Below are 22591 nucleotides of genomic sequence, written 5' to 3'. Positions count from 1 at the left end.
CGCATGCCAAGTCTTGCGTGCAGCCTAAAAGCTGCTCTTGGCTATCCGGGCATCGAATCTGTAGGCTTAGTTTCATTCCAGCGTCATCGATGCTTTATCAGCATCAGCATTGATCGACAGCGACTGCATATGGTGATGGCGCGGTCGGTTATCAAGTACGAGTGCTTACACTCACCTCCACAACCCACACCCAGCTGAAGTCTCACCGCAACTCAAACCAAAAATGAGAAACGCATTCACATGGACGGCGGCGCTGCTTGCTAGTGCCTCGCTTGGCTTGGCCCATGGCGAACCAGATTTGAAGTATGAGCACGCGGGAGAAGTCTTCAAGAATGTGCATGGCGGCGGGAGTTGTCTCAGCGGTGTTTTGCATGGCAATGCTTCGACTGGCGTGACGAAGACCATTGGCGGAGGTAAATGCTTTCCTGTCTTGATTTCCGGACTCAATCTGATGATTCAACAGAGAGCTTGTACCTGGCTTATCCGCCTCATCATAGCAAGACGAATAAGACCGACACCGCCATCCTATACCTTACGGACATTTTCGGCGTGCAATTGGTCAACAATAGGCTGTAGGTCAAAAACACAAAGTTGAGATTGGGAGAGTGAGCTCACATGAAGTACAGACTCGCCGACAGTCTGGCGAAAGCTGGCTATCTTGTAGTTGCACCAGGTAGGTATTCTGGCACGCCATCTGCAGGTCTGATCATTGATGTGTCCGTTTCCAGATCTCTTCAAGGGCGATCCAGTCCCAGCCGATGCTTTGAGTGACCCAAACTCGACCTTCAACATGACTGCGTGGCGAAGCAGACATCCCCAAGCTGCGGTTGAGTCGATCATCGAGTCTGCAATCAGCTCGATTCGTACGGAGTTCAACGCATCTCGAATTGGATCTGTTGGCTACTGTTTTGGTGAGTACCCCTAGGTAGCAAATTCCGAGGCATGTACTGATTAGACTCCAGGCGGCAAGTACGTAGCTCGCTTCTTGGCTGAGGGCAAAGGTCTTGATGCTGGCTTCACAGCTCATCCCTCAGCTGTTCTTGCTGAAGAGTGGGGCGCTGTCACCAAGCCTATCAGCATTGCCTTTGGTGAGCTGGATGGTTCAAACACCCCTGACAATCGAACGACCATCGAATCGATCTTCATTGCGACGAACAAGACCTACCAGACGTCTCTCTATGCCGGGGCTGAACATGGCTTTGCCGTTCGGACTAACCTTACGGACAAGAAGAAGGCGTTTGCGCAGGAGTCCGCTTATTTCCAGGCCGTGAGATGGTTGGACGCTTGGGCAAAGGAAGATTAGAGTCTTTTCAAGCATCATGGTCTCTGTATCACTATTTGAATGGTGATTATCTTTGAATCTGTGATGCACATAACTCTACCTGCAGCCTTATTGCAGCCCCTACCGCAGGGTTAAATTGGGTTCGTCTGCGGCAAAGGTGCGGCCCGCCGAAGAGTGAGTGAATGACTTTCATAAAGTTTGGGGCCGGTCTTGGTTTTCGTTCATTCTCCACAACAATATGCTATGAAACATGATAGGGCGTGACTGTGTGTGTCTCGAGCATCGTCCGTCAAGCTCGGTCTGCTACTGCACGCCCCACAAATCTACACATCACAATCCATTTGACCTAATCGAGCGTCGCATCAAAGTGAACGGATTCAGTCAGTGAGGTCGTGGTCTACCGCTACACTTTCGAGAGTGAACAACGATTGGGTCGAAGTGCTCTCGCGGCTTAAAATCTCCATCACGACAGAGGTGGAATGCAAGGTGTATGTTGCTGGTTTTCATACGACAAACGTTCCCATCTCAACTGGCCATATTCAAGGCCATGTACCAACCAGACCAAACAGTTGCAAGGGTATAGAACTCCACGCCAATCGAATCATCAACCTCAATCCAATAATCCAGATCTCGGTTCTGTATTGCCCGTCCCAACTCACAGATTCAAATAATCATCGTCCCACATCGACCCCGCCTCATCCACAGCATCCATGGCACTCCTCACTACCATCCTCGTAGCAGCGCCAGTAGCAGCCGCAGCAGCCGCTACCCAATCCCCATCATTCCCCCTCACGGCTCGCTCATGTATCGGCGTAGGCGTAGAGTTCCTTATCCAAGCCCCAGCAGTACTTGTCAACGGCTCCACCACCTCAGCACTGTCTCCAAAGACAAGATTGCCAACAACATCAATGACCCATTCCGCGGTCTCCAGAGGCTCGCGGACAATTCGATATATCAGAGTGATTGTTACAAAGGGAAACCTCGCATCATAGAGCCATGGGTTGAAGAGCGTGGACATTGCGATCTCGGCGATGATCCATGCCCACCATATGGCAAACATGGTCCCTAGCCACGTCATCTTTAGGGGAGCGCCATCTTCTTCTGGACCCCAGGTATAGAAAAGTTCTCGGAATTCGACCCACATGCCACGCCAAACAGACAAATAGCAACCGCCACAGTGTTTGCACCTTGTACGCCCGTTATGATCGGTGTAGGGTGTGAACTCTCGCAGATGGTCAGCATAGCGGATCTGCACGTTGCCAGTGTTTGACGCTTTGTTACTCTTGTTGATTCCAGGAGAAACTTTGGTTGCCTCGGTGTCTGTACCTTTCTTGGCCTCAGGGCGGGTTTTAGTTGGCTCAGTTTCTGTAGCTTCGAGTTGGTTTTCCAACCTTCTTAGCCCACGGTCCGCGTCCTTTATAGACGTCCTAGCCACGCGAAGGCGCTTGTTTGCTTCTTCAAATTCCCGCACTTCTCTGCGGCGAGTTTCTTCTGAGGAGGAGACAGCCTCGCCTTTTTCGATGGTATCCTCTACCGTTATTTTCTTGTCCGTATCAAGGTTTATCGAGGAATTGTCGGTGTTTGGATTTACAATGTCTTCAAGAGAAGCCATAGTGCTGTCGCCAATATTTGAGTCATGCTTGGCCTTGGCCTCTTGCACGATAGCATCTAGTGCGGACTTTGGCTGCAAAGGTTCGCTATTGATTCGTCGAGGGTCTCGTTCCGCCAGTTTTGAGAAAACAGCTCGTGTCTTTTGACTGTTGTTATCCGGCTTCGCAGGTACGTTAGCGAAGATATTGTCGACCGCCGTTCTCTTGTCCCTTCCGCGCTGCCGCAAGGTCGGAATATCACTGGCGTCCCAATCGTCTTCCTTGGTCTTCTGTTTCTCTTCGATAACTTTCTTCGTGTCCGGATACTCGCGCACCACCTTGTCAGACGCAGGAGTAGGTGACAGACTGGAAGCCCGGGCAAGCCTTCTCAACAAGTCTATTGAATCGTTGCGTCCATTTTCCTGCGAGCCCTCTTTCTTGGATGTGACGTTTAGCAAAGGTGTGGGCCCCCCGACATTCTCATCAATCACAGCCTCCTCCTTGTCTTTTGCGCCACGCCTTCGCCGTGGAAATGGCCTGTTCTCGCCCTCAGGAGCGCTCACCGGGCGGTCGTCTGTCGCGCTGCTCAGAGCAAAGCGGCTTTGTCTTTGCGTCGTGACGCCATGCCTCTCTACATCTACAGTTTCCCCCTTCATGAGCTCATCGATCTTGCGATTGCGAGTGTTCACCGCCGGAGTAGAGACCAGAACGGAATCATCGTTGAACTCCAGATCGTCTACGTCTTGCTCCGCTGATGGGATGGTCGTGTTCATGTGATGTAGCGATGAAGGCGATGAGAATTGCCGTAGACGTCGCGCGGACATGGGCGAGTCCTGCCCAGCTGCTAGAATGTCGTCGCCGGTGAAGGAAGTCTTGTGTAAAAGGACCGTGTCCTCGTCCACACGCTTCACGCTGTGTATTAAACCCAACGCTTCGCCTTCCGTGGTAGATCTGTGTAACCAGCTAGCGCGGTGCCTATTCCTGTGGCCCCACCCTTGGGGAACATTCACCGGCGGATCGGCGGGCGGGTATCCGTCGCTCACCGCACGCACATGCTGTTTTGGTCGCGTTGCATCGCTCTCCTTCGCGACAGTCCTATCTGCGTGCCGTTCTTTTGCTCTCCAGAAGGGTTCTCTGGGCTTACTGCCCTCTGGCTTTCGCTCCAATCGATCACGCAACGGCTTCTCCCTCCCCTTCCCCTCCGCCTGCTCCTCCCTCGTCTTCTCCTCCGCCTCCTCCCCTCTCTTATCCGCCCAATGCCTCGTAACGGCTTCGTCCCACGCCACTTGTCGCGGGCTGGGCGGGGTCTTCGGACGCCTTTTATTCCTGCTCTCCGACCCGGTCGTCTCTAGCGCGAGGCGCTTCTTTTCATACGCGGCGAGCTTCGCGCCAAACTCGTCCGTCTCGTCCTCTGTGTCCGGATAGTTTCCTGACCAGTCTGGCCCAGGTCCGGCATTGAGATGTTTCAGRGCGTCGTCGTATCCGACACTGGGCTGATTCGAAGCGTCGTCGTTATGTACGGGATCCCGGTCCATGACTCTCGCGCATCAGGTTTGTTGTATGGATGATTGCAAATGTTTCCGTTTCAGACGAACGGGAAGAATTGGGTCTGAAAATCCGCATACGCCAAAAGTACACTGAACAACGGTGTCTTCAATGGGTCATCACAGGCCAAGCGCGTCGTAAATTGATTGGAGTAAATGTAAGTAGTTCGTTGTTGATTCGAGGTGACGCGACGTGCTCCGTAGTCTCGGCATTTCACGCGCTTACGCCACAGGGTGCCTGAGGCTGCTGAGAGTAAGGTGAGTTGGTAAGGTAGCCCTCGTTGCGATGGAGCCCGCGTTCGCGAATCACAACCACTCCGACGGATTCAACTTTCTTGTTCGCAAGTCCTACAACCCGCGACACTCGCAAATAATACAACATGGCAGCCATTAACTGGAGAACGATCAACATTGACGCACTGGATCCCGAATCGTCCTACAACTTCGACCTCACATCTCTCACCCCCGCCGTACAACCAGTCTCCACCGCAGATGTACAAACTCTTGCGGGTCAGATCCGCCAACTATTACGAGGAGGCAATGCAGAAGGCGCACTGGTTGGAGCTCTGGAGAACCCGCCATACGGCGCGGACGAGTCTGGAAAGGTTCGTAGACAACAATGCTCAACATGGGTTGCGCAGTGCTGATGAGTAGCTGCCCTATTGTAGGCAATCCACGTGAACACAGTCATCGAGATCCTACAGTCCATACGGCAAGCCGAAATGACACCAATTCTCCAGCGGATATATTCCTCAGAAGGTGGCAGCGAGATTTGTGATACCTTGATGAAGTATCTCTACAAAGGAATGGGAATGGTTGCGCCTTCAGAGAAATCCGGGGGAAAGAGTGTCACGCCGCAGGGCACGGGATTCACACAGGCATCAGGGCGGAATTTCGGTGGTGGTGAGGGAGGTGGTCAGGCAATGAGTGTGCTGCTGAGCTGGCACGAAAAGCTTGTGGAGTTGGCTGGACCAGGCAGCATCGTGCGGGTCATGTCTGATCGAAGGACGGTTTGAGCACCATGGGGGTGATGATGCCGGTGGCTAGAGCTTCTTGCACTATGCCGCTGTGCGTGCGCAAGAGTGAAAGCGAAAGTGCTAGAGCAGCGTCTCGATGACGCGATGTGGTACTGCAAACAGCTATACGAATGAATGCTTCTACGGAAATGAAGTATGGAATCAGCTCAGTGGGATCTATATGGAGGTGGATGCCGCACAAAATAAGGCAGAAGGCACAGAAACACTGCTGCAGTCTTTTCGCCTGATCCTAGCCGTTCAGATGCCAAAGCGTTATACGCAGCCAAATCGCACTCCTCGGAAGAATGAATCGTCTTGCGGACACACTCTCGGATGTGAGATGACCACAAGTGAACGCTCATGATATGTCAGATATGCACATTGCACAAGCCCATTCTATAGGTTAGAAGACGCTCCGGCTTATTTGTGATCGTTTGATCATTCTACGCCTATTGACGAGTACCGTAGGCTGAAGGATACAGCAGACAGTTACAGATGCTTTTCCAATCTGTTGTCAAGGCGGTTTCGGACGAGCTACCTACCATTCCAGCATTGCATTCCCAGTCCACGTTGCGACCATGCTGCCGCTTTTGAGCTGCTGGGTCGTTGACTTGAGATTGTTGGTGATCAAATCYAGATGAAGTGGTGAAAAGAGCTTTCATCTTGATGCACCTATATTTCGTCTCACGTAATCACGCTAACGATGAATCCACCAGGGTATCTGATCTCCCGTCAGTTCATTGTTGGCCAAACCTGGCAACACTTTGTAACATACGAAAGATGGCAGACAAGTATCTCGCACCTCCAAAATCTGCTCCAGATCTTCACTTCCCCAAATCTGCCAACATAGTCAAGGTCTCTTGTATTGATAGGTAGGAGTAATGCTTCATCAAAAACCCGTACACATCCATAACGTCCCATCAGCACAGCTCGCTTCCGTCTCGGAATCTCCAACTTCCTGCAGCCTGAATATACTGGTCATCCCGAACTATGCGGCCCTTCGTTCTCGTTCCTTATCGAACACCCATCTTTCAAACCCATTCTCTTCGACCTAGGCGTACGCAAAGACTGGGATGCATTACCATCCTACTCCAGATTTGTAAACAACAACTGGTACATCAATGTCGAGAAGGATGTCTCTGAAATCCTCACCGAGAATGGCGTCGATGTTTCCGGTGGRGCAATCCAATCTATCATCTGGTCTCATCACCACTGGGACCACGTCGGGAATCCTGCTCTGTTCCCACATTCCACAGAGCTAGTTGTAGGACCTGGCTTCAAAGCCGCGTATCTTCCAGGGTACCCGAAGAAGAAAGATTCCACGCTCCTAGAGACTGATTTTGAAGGTCGTCAAGTTCGAGAAGTTGACATCRAGGATGAAGGGAAGGGTATGAAGATCGGTAGGTTCAATGCATACGACTACTTCAACGATGGATCCTTCTACCTCCTCGACACTCCCGGCCATTCCATCGGCCACATGTGCGGTCTCGCAAGGACATCCTCAAACCCAGACACTTTCATCTTCATGGGCGGAGATGCCTCTCACCACGGCGGTGAGTTCCGACCTACGGAATACTTACCTCTGCCAAAAGAGATCTTTCCATCACCAATGAAGCGTAGAGGACCAGTATGTCCGGGACATCTCCTGCAAGACATGCATCCTCATGGTGAAGCGGACAAGCCTTTCTTCTACGTGACGCAGAGTTTCGCCCATGATAAGAAGGTGGCGGATTGGACTATTGATGGACTGGGGGAGTTTGATGGGCAGGGAAATGTTTTGATGTTGATGGCGCATGATGATGCTGTGGTTGATCCGGCATGTTTTGATTTCTATCCCAAGGCGTTGAACGATTGGTATGAGAAGGGGATTGGCGAGAAGATTCGGTGGTTGTTTCTGGTGGACTTTGAGACTGCACTCGAGGAGGAGGAGAAAGGTGTAGAGGCATTTCGCTGGGGTGAGTACCCTTGATTTGAAGACCGATTAATGAGATGATCGTATGGAGGCCATGGTGCATGTAGTCTTTTCGTCCTGTCTGTTAGATCGCAGGTTTTTACGAATAGAGCAAACTCTGCACTGAGAGATAGGGACCATGCAAGCGGAAATTCGTGCAACATCGTCACTATTCCCGCCTTTGCACGCTCACCGTGGCCACACCATCTACAGCCTACAGGTCGCTGGTTGGCTCCCCCCGGTCACCACCCACAGATTCCTCCACGAATCGAGAAGGCTTGAGTTGTTCAATCCAGAACGATTGGCCTAGCTCCATGATGTAGCGTGGTCTTGCTGTGTGCCACCACAGTGTCGTGACTGGTAGTCGATGCTGCGGTCTCTCTATCAAGAGTAGCATAGCACTTCCCATTTTTCAAGCCGTTCACCTCTTTTTTTTGCCTATGACCTTGGTGAAGCCATCGTCGTCGACTTCAGGCTGAGCCTTCTCCTTCGGCTGTGCAGGAACGAGCTGCGGTGCTTCACGCATCTCTTGATCTTCATCAAGGCCGTCCCACTCTTCCGCATCTTCATCGCCTTCTTCGGGCTCAATCTCGCGAACAGCCACACTGCCCTWCATCATTCCCCGAATTCTCCATCGCTCCTCCACACCCCGCGCCGCATCTAAACTCCTCTCCTCCAGCATCCGCTTTCTCACAACAAAGATGTCTCGCGCCACTGCGACTTCACTCTCGTCCTCGACATTGCAGTCAAATTCGTCCTGCATAATTTGCAGTAGAATGCACTCTAGATCCTCGGCGTCTGTGGAGGAAAGCTGAGCGGGATCTGAAGGAAGGGTGGACATGKGCTCCGAGACGTGTCCTGCGAACCAGTCGCGCTTGTCTTCAGAGGTGGGTCCACCCCATCCGTTTGTGACCGCAACATGCAGTGGGTGCCATAACGAGAGCAGATACCAGACGCTGTTATCAAAGGCCGTTTGCAGTTGTTCGGGCGTAACTTGTCCGGTCGTCGTGGGTGTCGGTGTAGGGCCGGAGCCAGCAGCTTGTTGTGTAGCTGCCATTGCGAAGAGAGGTCAAAAAATAAGTTAAGAGACTGACGGAGTGCGAGGTGAATAATGCGCCTCCAAAATTTCCATCGCGGATCGTTCCAAGCCCAATGCGGGGATGGATCTTGGGATTCTGGGGAGCTTGAAATGCGACCGGGATTGCCCAGGCTAGTCATTGACTACCTTATTCATTCAAGAGATCTCCAAGTCCCGGGTGCCGTGTGATGTCAGTCAGGTACCATCATGTAATTAACTCTTGTCGATACATTTTCGAAATCGGCGTGGTGGAAGCTCAAGTTCACCGTCTCATCAAGGCCCAAGGCGGAAATGCCCGACTATATTAACGTTCAAGACTTGTCCCTTTTGGCAACACGAGCGGCCTGATCGACGCATACCGATCAACAGCTGCGGTGTTTCCCCTCGAGCCCCTTCGACTCGCACCGTCCTTTGCCTTTGTTGCGAGCAGATTAAATTGTCTCGTCTCAAATCACCCGCGTCGAACCTCACAACACCACGGGCTGCATGGCATCATCATCAGCATCCATGGAAGTGAGGGCAGCAGTTTGAGACACACAACACCCGACCACCGCCCTCAAACGCGTCCTTCCCACCGCGAGGGACACGACTCACAGCTCCCACGCAGCAATGCCCTTCAACACACTCGGAGTCGCGAGTGCAGTGACGCCGTCGGTCATCGAGACCTACTTCTCCCACTACCTCAACAGGAGTCCGAACAAGCAAAAGCCCACGGCACACATTTCCTACCATGAGGGTCTGCGACTGATCCGTCAATTCCTCGACTACAGCTCCAAGCACCCCGTCGAAGACCTCCAGAACTTCACTGCACAATGGGTCCCGGTGCCCACCTGGGTCCGCACCGTCGACGTCGAAGTGCCGCCGCAGTTCTTGAACCGATCCGCCAATTGCCTCAAGAATCAGCTTCGCAATGTGGAAAAGGTCGGCGGCGATAAGTGGTGGCAGTGGAGGCGTCCCGAGAAGCCCCTGCACGCGGAATGGATCGAGATGAAGAAGGACTTCAACGAGCGGAAACGCGCAGGCACCAAGTGTGACCGTGTCATCCTGTACGTGCATGGCGGTGCGTACTACTTCGGCAGTGTGGACGAGCACCGCTATCAAATGCAACGGCATGCAAGGAAGCTCAAGGCGCGGGTCCTCACCCCGAGGTACCGCCTGGCACCCCAGTTTCCTTTCCCATGTGGTCTGCACGACTGCATCGCCACCTACTTCTACCTGCTAGAACACTTTGAACCGAATCAGATTTTGTTTGCGGGAGACTCCGCCGGCGGAGGCATGGTGTTGAGTATGCTGGTCACATTACGGGATCAAGGTTGCCCGTTGCCAGCTGGAACCATTCTCCTCTCTCCATGGGTCGACCTCACACATTCGTTCCCCTCGACAGCGGCCGAGGGTTCGCTTGATTACATTCCGTCGCACGGCTTTCACCACAAACCTTCGATGATATGGCCACCGCCTCCTGGTGAAGACGAGGGCAAGCATGCAACGGCGGCTCGAAAGTTCACTCAACCCGTAGAACAACCGTTTGACGTGGTCGAACTCCCCGCGACTATTGACGACGGTATGATAAGCCGTAAATCCAGTCGTGATGATGTGCGTATTCCAGAGTCGTCGAAGAGGAAGCCTATCATCCCGGTCAATCAAATCCCCGGCATGGGTCCTCGACTGGAAATTACAATTGACGACAAACTCGTGGTTCTGCGCGAACAGATTCAACTCTACACGAGGAACGCACTACTCACTCATCCACTCGTATCCCCTGTGCAGCAGCCGTCTTTGGGTGGCTTACCACCTATGCTGATCCAGACTGGCGGCGGTGAGCTCTTACGCGATGAGCAGATCTACATTGCGCACAAGGCCGCGAATCCGCGCAGGTATCCGCCCAGCGAAGCTATCATGGCCGAGTGGGATCCTCAACGCACGACGCTCAACCAGTACCCACCCACCGACGTACAGTTGCAGGTTTGGGATGATCTTTGCCACGTTCCCCATACTCTGTCCTTTACACGGCCGGCAAAATACATGTATCGCTCGGTCGCTCAATTCGGTGCCTGGGCTTTGTCCCGAGCGCAGCAAAAGGGCATCGATATCCCTGATGATGCCGCGAGYGTCGTCAGCGACGGCTCAGAGACCGACGTGGATGATCGACCGTCCACACGCAACAGCATACATAAGGAGGACTCATTCGCGGTCCCGCCGCCTCAAAACAACCTACAATCAATCGGCACGGTGGGTAAAGCCGGAGACGAGTTGCCTCCATTCCGCGATCACATGATTCGCCAGCGAATAGACGGCCATGGACTCATCTTCCCACTGCCACTGCCATCAGAAATCAGTGCTCTGAATATGGATCCTATCAGCATTGGCGCCATCAAAGCTGGACCTGTTCAAAAGTGGCTGGCGAGACGCGCACAGAGCGAGCTGAAATACGCAAGCGATTATAAGAAAATTGCCAAAAAGCGAGCCAAGGAAGAGAAGAACGGCTATGATCGTATGGAGCCTGGCGAATCCCCTCCTTACACCGCTCTAGTCAGCCGACGGAGAAAAGGTGTGGTCGAGGGCGAGAAGAAGAAGGGCAAATCATGGGGTCTGGCCATGTGGACCGGCTGGGGTAGCTCTCACGATGAGAACACCATCGAGAGAGTGGAGAGTCAGCAGCAGGAGCAGGAGCAGGAGCAGGAGCAAAGTGAGAGTAGGCCTGTCAGCAGGCTTGCTCCTGCCATTACTACCAATGAGGCAAATCGACACCGGGATGCACCTAACGGAAGAAATATGGGTGCCACTGGAAGCCACGCGGACATAGACTTGAAGATGCAACGCAGACGCTCCGGTGGAACAGTGTTCTCGAAGACATCGTCCAAAGCGGAGAAGGACAACGATGCCTATGCAGCGTTCAAGCTTGCGTCTGGCCTTGAAACGAAGAGGGTCAACAAAGGCAAAGCCAAGAGCCAGCTGAAGGGCAGTCCTAGTTTTGACAACAGAAGCAACGTCACCTCTCCTGCCCTCACAGCGAGGCGGTCTGGCAGTGCCAAAGTCTCGATGGAGCAGACGCAACAATCTCCTAAGAGCCCTCCTCGAGCACCACCTACCRTATCAGAGACTAGGCAAGAACCCGCCCTTCGAGTCCCTGGATCAGCAAACACCTTTCTAGACCCGGAGAGCTCGCGGCCGCACAACGGAATATCTGCATATCCTTTCAAGTTGCGCCCCGATGCTGCTGGTGAAATTGGAAGACAGGCGTCTCCAAATCCGTCCACCGTGACACTTGACAGCCTCAATAATGGAGTGGAAGAGATTCAACCTTTCCCAATTAGGCAGAATAGAGAAAGCTCCATTCCGAACGGTGGGATCTTCGCGGCCCCCGTCGAGCTACCCACCGATTTGAAGCAAGTAGCGCAGGGAAATGCGACCGGGCTCATATCGGGCCCACCGCCGATCACCGAAGCTACAGAAGACGCACACGCTACTACCACTTCTCCAACCTCTGGGCGAGATCGTCCTGTCTCTATTCCTTCAAACTCCCCAGCTTTGCAGTACATCCGAAACCTGGATACTGCTGACTTTGATAATCCTGTGCCTTCGGACCCGAATACGCCCATATCGCCAATCGAGGGAACCAGAGCTTTTGACGCATCCAGCTCGACGACATCAATTCCTTACAACAGCAAGWGCCAAAAGCAGATTCGAGATTCGAGACTGGGCAATCTAGGAGCAGACGGTATGCCTCTTAGTGCTTTCAGCTGGCGTGCTCCGCCTGCACCAACGAGCGAGAGTCAGACTGCGGCAGCGACAACTACCAGCCCAGTTGATACAGGTGGCGGACAGCCCTTTTTCAAGGTGCGGAATCCGGTCTACGACGCTAGAGCTCCCGCTGAAACGGAGCCTGCGGCGGCAGTGGCTGCTGCTACACCTGCAACGGTTCCGTCCGCAGCTCCGTTCAAAATGAGGCATGTAGTCTACGATGCCAAAGTTGCACCGCCAGCCAGCCGAGCTCCAGAAACCCGGGCCCCAGACACCCGGGCTCCAGACACCCGGGCTCCAGACGTCAGCGCGCAACCCCCTCCAGTTGGTAACGCTACACCGCCTGCTAAACCGGCTCCACGCCCTATTCCTCTGCAGGCTGACAGCACTGGCACATTCCGACCTGCTCCGCCCCCAAAGGATGTGAGGAATCCCCCTGGCGTGGAAGGACCAAGGCAGTCTTCGCTGAGAGCTCACTCGGGACCTGACAAGTCTTCAAACGAGAGAACAATGGGCAGTGCCACTGCTTCTGCAATGTCGCCACCACCAGCCATCGGCGACTTCAGTTTTGAGAGCGACGCGAAGACGGAGAGACCACCTCTGGAGACGTATGTCACCGCCAGTGAAGCACTGGTGTTGGAGGGAAAGGAAGGTCAGGCTTTTTGAATAGAGGAGATTTCAATCGGTTTTTGTTTGTTACTCGTGTCATATTATACCCAGCAAGCATTTGGGAAGTCGGGTGTGTGTTCGTTGCAGTGCAAATTGCAGATGAAAAGGGCGCTGCAGTTTACCTGAGGGTCAATGAAACAGTACTACATTAGATGCCAAAGATATTGTAACTATCACGATCATTAATATTTCGTCACTTCGCTGTGGGGGCAAATCAGTGGAAGTTCCAAGCGAAGTGTTACAAATGCGAAGCCGTCTCATATTATTACGGTCAACAAAGGCGCCCGACTCTTTCGGAAATGCGGCTGCTGCGGCGACCCTCGCAGCCTCGCAGATATCAACACATCTTCGGCTGCTGATAGCGGAGCGGATACTGCGGCGTAGAAAACAGAGAGCGTCAAATCTTCCGCATATGATTGGTCTCCGCAAGTCTGTAGGGACGGCTCGTGGCTCGGGCGAGTGGAGAGAGGTCCTGCTCTGCCTTGTAACCGCGGATTTGCGACGATGCCCACGAGGGCTGGACCAGATGCTTGTCGTTAGCGATCCGCCTTGAGGTTCGTCGTATTAAGGTCGTTCCCTTATTTCTACCGTTTTTGCGTCTCCAATCCACACCATTGTAGCAAGATGAACCGCGATAGCAACAACACACAGGCGAAGCAGCTTTCGGGAGAAGAGATCGCGAAGCACAATACCACGGAATCATGCTGGGTAATTATCCATGGAAAGGCATACGATGTCACTGAATGTATGGTGCACAATATTTGTTGAAGGGATATGGTTTGGCTAACTAGATGTCCCTTTTCTAGTTATGCCAGAGCATCCTGGTGGTCCCAAGATCATCCTGAAGTATGCTGGTAAAGATGCCACTGAGGAGTACGAGCCTATTCACCCGCCGGATACGCTCGACAAATACCTTGATAAGAGCAAGCATTTGGGAGAAGTCAACATGCAAACAGTGGAGAAGGAGGAGAAGGACGAGGACCCAGATGAGGTTGAGAGACAGGAACGCATCAAGAGCATGCCAATTCTCGAGCAATGTTATAACTTGATGGACTTCGAAGCTGTGGCGAGAAGGGTCATGAAGAAGACTGCGTGGGCATACTATTCAAGTGGTGCCGACGATGAGATCGTAAGGCAATACATCTTGGGTTCATGGTCTCGGACAACTCGCTGATCATGCATTATAGACAATGAGAGAGAACCACTCGGCATTCCACAAGATCTGGTTCCGGCCGAGGATCCTACACGACGTTGAGCACATTGACTATTCCACAACAATGCTGGGAACGAAAGTCGACATACCATTCTACGTCACAGCCACCGCACTTGGAAAGCTAGGGAATCCCGAAGGAGAAGTGGTGCTCACACGAGGCGCAAAGAAGCACAATGTCATTCAGATGATCCCAACTCTGGCGTCGTGCTCCTTTGATGAGATTGTAGACGCAAGAGAAGGCGACCAGGTCCAATGGCTTCAACTCTACGTCAACAAGAACCGCGAGATCACCAAGAAGATTGTCGAGCACGCAGAGAAGCGTGGCTGCAAGGGTCTTTTCATCACAGTCGATGCACCACAGCTTGGACGACGAGAGAAGGACATGCGTTCCAAGTTCTCAGATGTGGGATCGAATGTTCAGAACTCTGGCGGCGATTCCGTGGATCGATCACAAGGTGCCGCACGAGCAATTTCATCGTTCATCGATCCAGCATTGCAGTGGAGTGATATCCCATGGTTCTTATCAATTACCAAAATGCCCATCATCCTCAAGGGTGTGCAACGAGTCGAGGATGTAATTCGAGCGATTGCAGCGGGTGTTCACGGTGTTGTCCTTTCCAATCACGGAGGTCGCCAACTCGATTTCGCACGATCCGGCGTCGAGGTTCTCGCTGAAGTGATGCCTGAACTCCGCCGCCTTGGTCTTGAAAACAGAATTGAGGTGTACATCGACGGAGGTATCCGGCGTGCCACAGACATCATCAAGGCGCTCTGCCTGGGTGCCAAGGGTGTTGGCATCGGTCGCCCGTTCTTGTACGCCATGAGCGCATACGGACTGCCCGGTGTGGATCGAGCTATGCAGTTGCTGAAGGACGAGATGGAGATGAACATGCGGTTGATTGGATGTAACAGCGTGGATCAGCTTGGACCGGAGTTCATTGATACTCGCGGACTGAGTATGCACACCACGAGCGTGCCGAGTGACACTCTCGGCCTGAATGTGTATGATCCATTGGTTGGGCCCAAGGCGAAGTTGTAGAAGACTTGCAGATCTGTACACATTCACTCGCTTGTATTCATCAAAACCCTTCCTCGAGTAGACTCCGGGGTGGCTTCTCTCTGCGAGATGATGTGGGCGGTAAGGCTGCTATAGACGCTTTTCCCTTACCATCTACTTGACTCGACAATGTAGTGTAGTTCACGTTCGATGTGCTCCATCGTTGTCACGTAAGGTAAATGGTTGGAGAAATGGTCGATTTCTTGCCCTGCCTTGGCGCTTCCCCTTCCTTTCCATCTCGATCTCGAATGCAACACAAGTCTCTTCTACATCTCGGATGTTGGTCTGCAGACCTACATCCGTCGCCAAGAAGGACAACTCGCAGAAAACTCCGAGACAATGCCATCAGTCAAGGTCGTCATTACTCTACATGGATACATCTGGGGGTTGGCCGATGTGGTGCCCGCGGGATTCCGATCCTCGTGCCAGATGGTCAGTCGTGGCGGGGAGTGCGCATCGCCCGCAGCGCCAACGATCAAGCATCGTCGCTCCGGCAAACCACACTAGAGCGTCTAAAACGGCTGTTCAGCTGCATGTCATCTGGCCTCGCCGGTCAAAAGACTCGAAACCTGTCCGGAAGTTGGTTGAGCGTGGCCACTCGTGTGCGACGCCGAAGCGGTGCGAGTGCTTTCCCTGTGTCCCAATCGTTGATCGGGAGGCGAATTGAGACGGCCATTGCCGATCCCTGCTCATTCGACAAGCATGACAGCCTAGTCGGCGGGATGAGGGACGACTGGACTTTGTTGACTAAGGTATTGTTTGCTCACGCCTGGGCAGGACAACCCTTCTTTCGACCAACACCAACACCGCAGCATCTCCATTCCCACTCACGCCGTTTGAATGACGCCTAGATTTTCAAGGGCACCTAGACTCACACGAACCACCATCCGCAACCACTATCCTGCGCATATTGCTACCGCAATCCTTCTCGCCCATCACTCGTCTACGTCATCGTAGCTTTGACATACCGTCCCGCTGGGAAAAAGTAGTCCGACAGTACAAGAAAACATTTCACCTCCTAGGCTGGGCACCGGACAAGACAGATACCGTGTTTGATGGAAGATAAAGGGAGAAACTGCGCATGAAGTCGTCAGAAGCGCAAAGCTGGATATCACGCATCCCCCCGCGCCTAAAGGCCAGTCCTTCGGCCTGGCACTACCACCCCCAACGGCCTTCATGCTTGAAGACGCAGAGGCAACAGGGAATAATGACGACTCCGCCGCCCTGACGGCTTTTGGCGACGCTAGACAATTGGTGCGCTTGGTGCAATGCACCGAATGCTCGAGGCCATTTCGGAACCCGGTCACCCTACCCTGTGGAAACTCCCTGTGCCGAGACTGTCTTCCAGAGCCGGAAGAACGCGAGCACATATCGTATCCCGACCTTCCCGGGCGGAAACAAGGCTTCAAATGTCCATTTGCGACATGCGGCGTACAGCACCCTGCAGATGACTGCAACGTCGATGTCACCCTGACCAAGCTTATGGAGTCGACAGAGGAGGTTCTGGCATTAGTTCCACAACAAAAGATGGTGGATACCCCGATGCGTAACGGCGAGGACCCAACCTGGAATCCAAATGAAGAGCATAAGATGGGGGAGCTGGTTAGTGGCAGGCTGAGAACAATTTACGRTCTGGCCCGACAAGGTCAACTTCCTCGTGCTAGCGACCTCGAATACCCCCACGGATTTCAGCACAATCAACACAGTCGTGATGCCGACTACAATCTTCTCCAAGCCTTGCTTCAAAACACTCAAAAGGAGGTCGATTGCCAAGTCTGTTATAGCCTCCTATTAGACCCCGTCACTACTTTCTGTGGCCATACTCTATGCCGAAAATGTATGGCACGGGTCCTCGATCATTCCCTCCACTGCCCCGTATGTCGAAGGGATCTTGCCATGCCTCCTTTGTTGGCAAGCCAGCCCAGCAACAAAACATTGGTGAACCTCCTGAACGGACTGTGCCCCGAAATGGTCGCTGCACGAGCCGAAGCGAGTGAGGAGGAGGAACGGGGAGGACATGGGCCATCCAGTGTTCCGCTTTTCGTCTGTACTCTCGGATTTCCCCATCAGCCTACCTTCCTGAGAATCTTCGAACCACGATACAAACTCATGATTCGACGCGCGATGGAAGGGAATCGGGAGTTTGGTATGCTAATGTACAACCGATACAACGAGCCTCAGGGYGCGCTTGGCAACGTCCACTTCTACCATTACGGAACAATGCTACACATTGTCCACATTCAGGCAATGTCTGATGGAACGAGTCTTATAGAAACTACTGGGCTCTATCGATTCCGTGTCAAGTCGCATGATCTGCTTGATGGATATCTGGTTGGACAGGTGGAGCGCCTAGATGATGTAAACCTCGCTGAGGAGGAGCGCATCGAAGCGGAGGAGACGTCTGCCGTTGCTTCCACTGGCGACGATGTGGCGTCCCAGATCAATCGCATGTCGACGCAAGACTTGTTCACGGTGAGCAAAGACTTCGTCATCAAGATGCAGTCGAGGAGCGCGAATTGGCTACAGCAAAGAGTACTGGACATCAACGGAGAACCACCCGAGGAGGCTGCTCTATTCCCATACTGGTTTGCCAGTGTATTGCCCATCAGCGAGGAGGAAAAGTATAAATTGATGGGCACGCGTACTGTTCGAGAACGACTGAAGATCACTGCGACGTGGATTCGCAGAATTGAGTCGCAACGATGGTGAGTACACCCGGCTTGATTCTGTCTTGTACATTTCCGCTTTACGTCACAGCCAGCGCTTTGCATGTTTCCTGCTCGTTGGACTCGCGCTGACTGACTGGCCCGAAGGCAATCAGAATCGGATGAAGACGAAGACTGACACCAGTCGTCAGGTATCAAAGCAACTCTTGTCGCATATTATGACTAGCAGCGGCGCACTACCTGGGCCCTATGCTGCTTTTGAGTCTCGCGATGGCCTTCCATTGGGCACGTTCGGACGAGACCGATTGATTTTTTCTGCATTTGTTACATACTAGCGATTCGACCTTTCTTTTTACTTTCTTCATCGATTGAAAGGCATGGCATGTTTGCCACGGATTCCTCAAAATGGTTCAGATATGAAGGTGCATTGCACGGCGTTGTTATATGCGGTCGAATGGCACGACGCTCTATTGAATGATAACAATTGTACATTACGACAACGACAATACGATCACCGAGCGAGCTTTGTTCACACTCTGTGCAATCTCGATTGACTTCAGTCACATTGCTCAGAGCAAAGCACATGGCGTTTTCGCCAATCTGGGCCTGGACGACGTTCACTTTCAGCGACTTTCCATGGAGGTCCACCTCGTCGCTGAGCCTGTGAAGGCGCCCAGACGTGAGACGCCATGGCTTTACTGCACGCATCACCGTCGGTGAGATGAATTAGTTGCTTGGCTCAAAGACTCCAAGGCTCGAAGCCGTCAATGACTTGGATTGATGCAAGCCACGGCATGTGGTTTGATGAGCTAGACTTTATGTGCTCGCAGTACTGTGGTCAATGTACGGCATGTTCCTATGGTGTCGAATCCAGTCGTCTGGTTAAGCGCTTTCTCTCCCCTCGCTCCCGCTTGGCTGGGGCTTCGTCCCTGTGCCCTGTGCCCCGTGCGATCTGGCTAGAGCCCTTGAGCCCCTCACCCACGTTCTCTGCTGTGACGGAGACAGCCACAAGCTGCTTCGGCCACTCCCTACGCGCGCAGGGTATCCATCTATTTGGAGGTCTATTTACTTTACCCCGTCGCCTCATCATGCTCTTCGGATGTGAGTCTGTTTCTCTTTTACCAGCTACCAATCTGGTCACTTGAAGCGAGTTTGATCTGSAATGCTAAGAAGGACCTTGCGATTCTGCGTGTAACCTCATCTACGGTCGTGCACTGTGGTGTGGAGTGCAGTGGAGTGGATCTCGAACACCTCGACCTACGCTGTATCCGTCGCGCTGTTCCCTGACTTTCCAATCCCCGTAGCGACTTCGAGATGTCGCTCAAGCAAGAGATAGAGACGTGGGTTACTGCGCTGGCCGCGTACGACAACAACGAGTTCGACAGTGCAATCCGATGCTTCGAGCAGATCGCGGATACGTCCAAGATCCTATTCAACTGTGGTGTGATTCACGCGACCTTGGGCGAACACACGCGAGCTGTGGAGTGCTATCAACGAGCTACCCATCTCGACCAGTACCTCGCCATCGCCTACTTCCAACAAGGAGTGAGCAACTTCCTCATGGGCGACTTTGAGGAGGCGCTTGCCAATTTCAACGACACTCTGCTATACCTACGTGGGAATAACAACATCGACTACGAGCAGTTGGGATTGAAGTTCAAACTATACTCTTGCGAAGTGCTCTTCAACCGTGGACTTTGCTATATATACCTCCAGCAAAAGGATCCTGGAATGCAGGATTTGGTCTTTGCTCTGAAGGAGAAGGTTGTTCCCGATCACGATGTCATCGATGAAGCCATACGGGAAGAGGCAGAAGGTTACACTGTGTTCTCAATCCCCGTCGGCGTGGTCTATCGACCCAACGAAGCCAAGGTCAAGAACTTGAAGAAGCAGGACTACCTCGGGAAGGCAAGATTGGTCGCATCATTTGATCAGCAGCTCATGGTCGACCCTCGACGGCAAGCAGCACTCGCGGCACTGGGTGTTGACGACCGGCCAGGAGAAAAGCTCTCTTATGCAGCGTTGAACTTGGTGAGACCGGATCTCCGAAGCCGTGCTAATAGACAACAATCTGAACCGCCGCGGCATCGCCAGGTGTTTCCTCCCACACCGCCGCCGGAGCTTGAAAGACCGGAATCTGCACATGGCAAACGGCGGTCGACAGACAGCACAAACTCGGAACGATCCAGCTTGCAACAATCCCGGCCTGGCGCGAAGCCGTTACGACTTGAGCTTGGTGTTGCAGCTTTTGAGCACAAGTCACACACGGATCGACCTCGCTTGCAGCCCAAGCGATCCGAATCGGAACGGCCTGCGATGAGAAGGGAGCCGTCCAACGCACCGTCCAAAACGGCCGACAGTAGGCGGAGAGAGCACCGATCGAGCTATCGCGATGTCCCGGAGGTTCGGATTAAAGACGACCCGATAGAAGCGTATAGCGAACAGGCATACCAGCAGCAGGCTCCACTACATCAGCGATCTAGGTCAAGTGCTCATCATAGCCAGCCATTCTCCATCGAGGAAGAAGAAGAAGAAGACGACGAGGAGACCTTGTCTCCTTTGGAGCAGCCTCTTGCTTTTGAAATCCTTCCTCCAAAGCATTCCAACTATCCACGACATCGGTCGCAATCACGTCGTGCACCAGATGTACGAAAAGTGCGCGTTAAAGTGCATGCCGAGGACATGCGATATGTCATGACAGCGCCAACCGTCAGTTATGAGGAACTCTTCGAACAGATTCGAGTTAAATTCGGATTCAAGACCGGCTTCAAACTGAAGATAAAGGATGAGGATGGCGACATGGTCACTATGGCAGATCAAGACGATCTTGACATGGCGATGGGAACATGTAAAGCTGCGGCTGCGAAGGATATGGCTGATATGGGAAAGATGGAGGTCTGGGTGCATGAGATCTGAAAGTCCGTCGTACAGTATCATGCTTATTGTTTCGTGCCTTATACCCTTCTGTACAACACAATTTCGATTGCGGCGGTGTCTCCTGTATGACCGTGCATTTCGTGGTCGATGGTTGCACATCCGCTGTATCCGCTTTGCTGCGATTTGCGTCCCTTCATATTGGGCTTGCAACCACGCAAGGTCAGCAGTGCGTGGGGTCCTGGAACGGGATTGCTCGCATGGTTCGTAAGATAAGCACAGAGGAACGAGCTGTGCGAAGCAAATTATTATCTGATGATCATCTCTTGCCGGGCCTGGCCCGTTTGAGTTGACAGGGATGTCATTCAGCCCTGGCTGACGATCGCGCACGTGTGGGCAAGAGCATATTCGCACGATCCGGCGACACCATGACGTCTACGGAAGAGGGCGGGATTGACGAAGGCATGAAGTTTTGATCATGTTCCTTCCACGTCATGAAGAACATAATCCGCTCCTCCATCAACGTCAAAGTTACGGCCGATGAGAAAATTCCTTTCGCCGAATGGTGCATTAATCTTTGCCTCGTGAGAGAAAAAGGGTCTGTTATGCAAGGCGACAACGCTAGTCGCGTGCACGGATGCACATCTTTCGGACTGCGCGGGTGTTTGTCGCCGGTGAGTGAAATTGGGTACAACGTTTGTACTACCGTGGTTGGCGTTTGGTATTGGCGGACATTCCTTGTGAGCCGAATCTGCATTTTCCAAACAGAGAAGCGAGATGAATGCGAATGTTGTTGATGATGTTGGCTGAGAAAGTAAAAGCAAGAGGAAGGAGAGATGAGTGGTTGAATGAGTTTATTTTCATTGAAATTATCAAGAGACGTTCTCGACCTATCGACTGTGTCGAGGGAGAACTGCCATTTCTTTCATATCATGAGCTGAGATATCTGTTCCCTGAATCCGCTTAACTCCTCGCTGAAAAACACTGCTCGCCCGCTAGACGCTCGACGCTGTAGAATCACTGTATACCATAAGACGATCAACATGCTGCAATCATCGGCTGTTGCCTTTGTTGTTGCATCACAGCATCCATTGTGTAGAAATTTGTTGTCGTTGTTTTGATAGCTTGTCGATCCTTCTCCATGATGTCGAATGATGCGAGTTCGGGTGACGATGGCATGGAATCATCGTCAGATTCTGACTCATCGTTATCGAGGAGGAGTTCTGGTGGAGAGTGTTGTGATGCCACACGTTGAAGAGTGAGGCTCTGGTATTCTTCATCGTCCTCGAGATCCTCGTCCTCGTCGGTATAGTCGCCCTCTTCATCAATCTCTTGGGAGAAGAGCTGGATTGGTGGAGAGTGGATTTTGCGGAGTGGGAGGTTGAATAGCGCATCATCGTCTTCGTCGTAGATGTCTGAGTCATCGTCGCTGATATCAGAGTCGTCGTCCTCCATATCCTCATCARTGGCCCATGAGATATGTCTTGATTGCTCTTGTGCGGGTGAAGCCTTCTGGACGGAGTTGTGGAACCAAGCTTCTTGCTCTCGTTCAGCATCGGCAAGCTCTACCATAAGAGTGTCGAGGAGGTTGGCGTGGCCAACGAGGAGTCTCAAGTTGTGGTCGGACTTTCCAGCTTCGTGACCGAGCTTGGTTCGAGCTGTGGAGGCAATGTAGTATGATTGAGTGAGAGACATCTTTTGCTTCTTTGCTGGTTGAGGCAGGGTTGACGATATTTGGTAAGTGCCGGTGGCTATGGGGTGTTCGAATGTTGATTGCATTCTGAGATGGGAAGACATCTTGGATATAGTAGTCAAGAGTGACTAATAGAGTGCGTGAGTCGGGGCCCCAATGGCGACAAGTCGTTGAGTCACTTTTCTTTAAGGTTGACTGTTCGGTAGCTTGGGAGACGG

At 52.6% G+C, this 22591-nt stretch overlaps 10 protein-coding genes; 7 read left to right on the top strand and 3 right to left on the bottom strand.

The window, feature by feature from the left end:
- Positions 1–223: 223 nt before the first annotated feature.
- RCC_01763 (related to dienelactone hydrolase family protein) lies at positions 224–1303 on the top strand (the record flags this gene model as incomplete). XM_023767049.1 has 5 exons in its annotated part: positions 224–413; positions 464–572; positions 627–673; positions 729–911; positions 963–1303. The coding sequence occupies 5 exons, from the start codon at positions 224–226 to the stop codon at positions 1301–1303; spliced, it is 870 nt and encodes a 289-aa protein (XP_023622817.1).
- A 634-nt stretch (positions 1304–1937) lies between these two features.
- Positions 1938–4406, bottom strand: RCC_01762 (uncharacterized protein; the record flags this gene model as incomplete). The annotated part of the gene is made up of 1 exon (XM_023767048.1): positions 1938–4406. One exon carries the CDS (start codon positions 4404–4406, stop codon positions 1938–1940), a length of 2469 nt encoding a protein of 822 aa, XP_023622816.1.
- A 389-nt stretch (positions 4407–4795) lies between these two features.
- On the top strand, positions 4796–5431 carry RCC_01761 (probable Arp2/3 complex subunit Arc16; the record flags this gene model as incomplete). XM_023767047.1 has 2 exons in its annotated part: positions 4796–5020; positions 5084–5431. 2 exons carry the CDS (start codon positions 4796–4798, stop codon positions 5429–5431), a joined length of 573 nt encoding a protein of 190 aa, XP_023622815.1.
- Positions 5432–6211: 780 nt separating this feature from the next.
- RCC_01760 (uncharacterized protein) lies at positions 6212–7400 on the top strand (the record flags this gene model as incomplete). XM_023767046.1 has 2 exons in its annotated part: positions 6212–6303; positions 6356–7400. 2 exons carry the CDS (start codon positions 6212–6214, stop codon positions 7398–7400), a joined length of 1137 nt encoding a protein of 378 aa, XP_023622814.1.
- Positions 7401–7803: 403 nt separating this feature from the next.
- On the bottom strand, positions 7804–8439 carry RCC_01759 (related to TSR2-Twenty S rRNA accumulation protein; the record flags this gene model as incomplete). Its single annotated transcript, XM_023767045.1, has 1 exon — positions 7804–8439. One exon carries the CDS (start codon positions 8437–8439, stop codon positions 7804–7806), a length of 636 nt encoding a protein of 211 aa, XP_023622813.1.
- A 630-nt stretch (positions 8440–9069) lies between these two features.
- RCC_01758 (uncharacterized protein) lies at positions 9070–12867 on the top strand (the record flags this gene model as incomplete). Its single annotated transcript, XM_023767044.1, has 1 exon — positions 9070–12867. The coding sequence occupies one exon, from the start codon at positions 9070–9072 to the stop codon at positions 12865–12867; it is 3798 nt and encodes a 1265-aa protein (XP_023622812.1).
- Positions 12868–13494: 627 nt separating this feature from the next.
- On the top strand, positions 13495–15122 carry RCC_01757 (probable L-lactate dehydrogenase (cytochrome); the record flags this gene model as incomplete). XM_023767043.1 has 3 exons in its annotated part: positions 13495–13615; positions 13677–13999; positions 14058–15122. The coding sequence occupies 3 exons, from the start codon at positions 13495–13497 to the stop codon at positions 15120–15122; spliced, it is 1509 nt and encodes a 502-aa protein (XP_023622811.1).
- A 1194-nt stretch (positions 15123–16316) lies between these two features.
- On the top strand, positions 16317–17984 carry RCC_01756 (related to ATP-dependent protease (CrgA); the record flags this gene model as incomplete). XM_023767042.1 has 2 exons in its annotated part: positions 16317–17845; positions 17954–17984. 2 exons carry the CDS (start codon positions 16317–16319, stop codon positions 17982–17984), a joined length of 1560 nt encoding a protein of 519 aa, XP_023622810.1.
- Positions 17985–19120: 1136 nt separating this feature from the next.
- RCC_01755 (related to NADPH oxidase cytosolic protein p67phox) lies at positions 19121–20722 on the top strand (the record flags this gene model as incomplete). The annotated part of the gene is made up of 1 exon (XM_023767041.1): positions 19121–20722. The coding sequence occupies one exon, from the start codon at positions 19121–19123 to the stop codon at positions 20720–20722; it is 1602 nt and encodes a 533-aa protein (XP_023622809.1).
- Positions 20723–21718: 996 nt separating this feature from the next.
- RCC_01754 (uncharacterized protein) lies at positions 21719–22477 on the bottom strand (the record flags this gene model as incomplete). The annotated part of the gene is made up of 1 exon (XM_023767040.1): positions 21719–22477. The coding sequence occupies one exon, from the start codon at positions 22475–22477 to the stop codon at positions 21719–21721; it is 759 nt and encodes a 252-aa protein (XP_023622808.1).
- Positions 22478–22591: the final 114 nt, after the last annotated feature.

The sequence above is a fragment of the Ramularia collo-cygni genome (genome assembly GCF_900074925.1).
Source record: "Ramularia collo-cygni strain URUG2 genome assembly, contig: RCC_scaffold02, whole genome shotgun sequence".
NCBI lineage: Eukaryota > Fungi > Ascomycota > Dothideomycetes > Mycosphaerellales > Mycosphaerellaceae > Ramularia > Ramularia collo-cygni.
The sequence above is the reverse complement of the archived record's forward strand: the minus strand, read 5'-3'. Positions and strand labels throughout refer to the sequence as shown.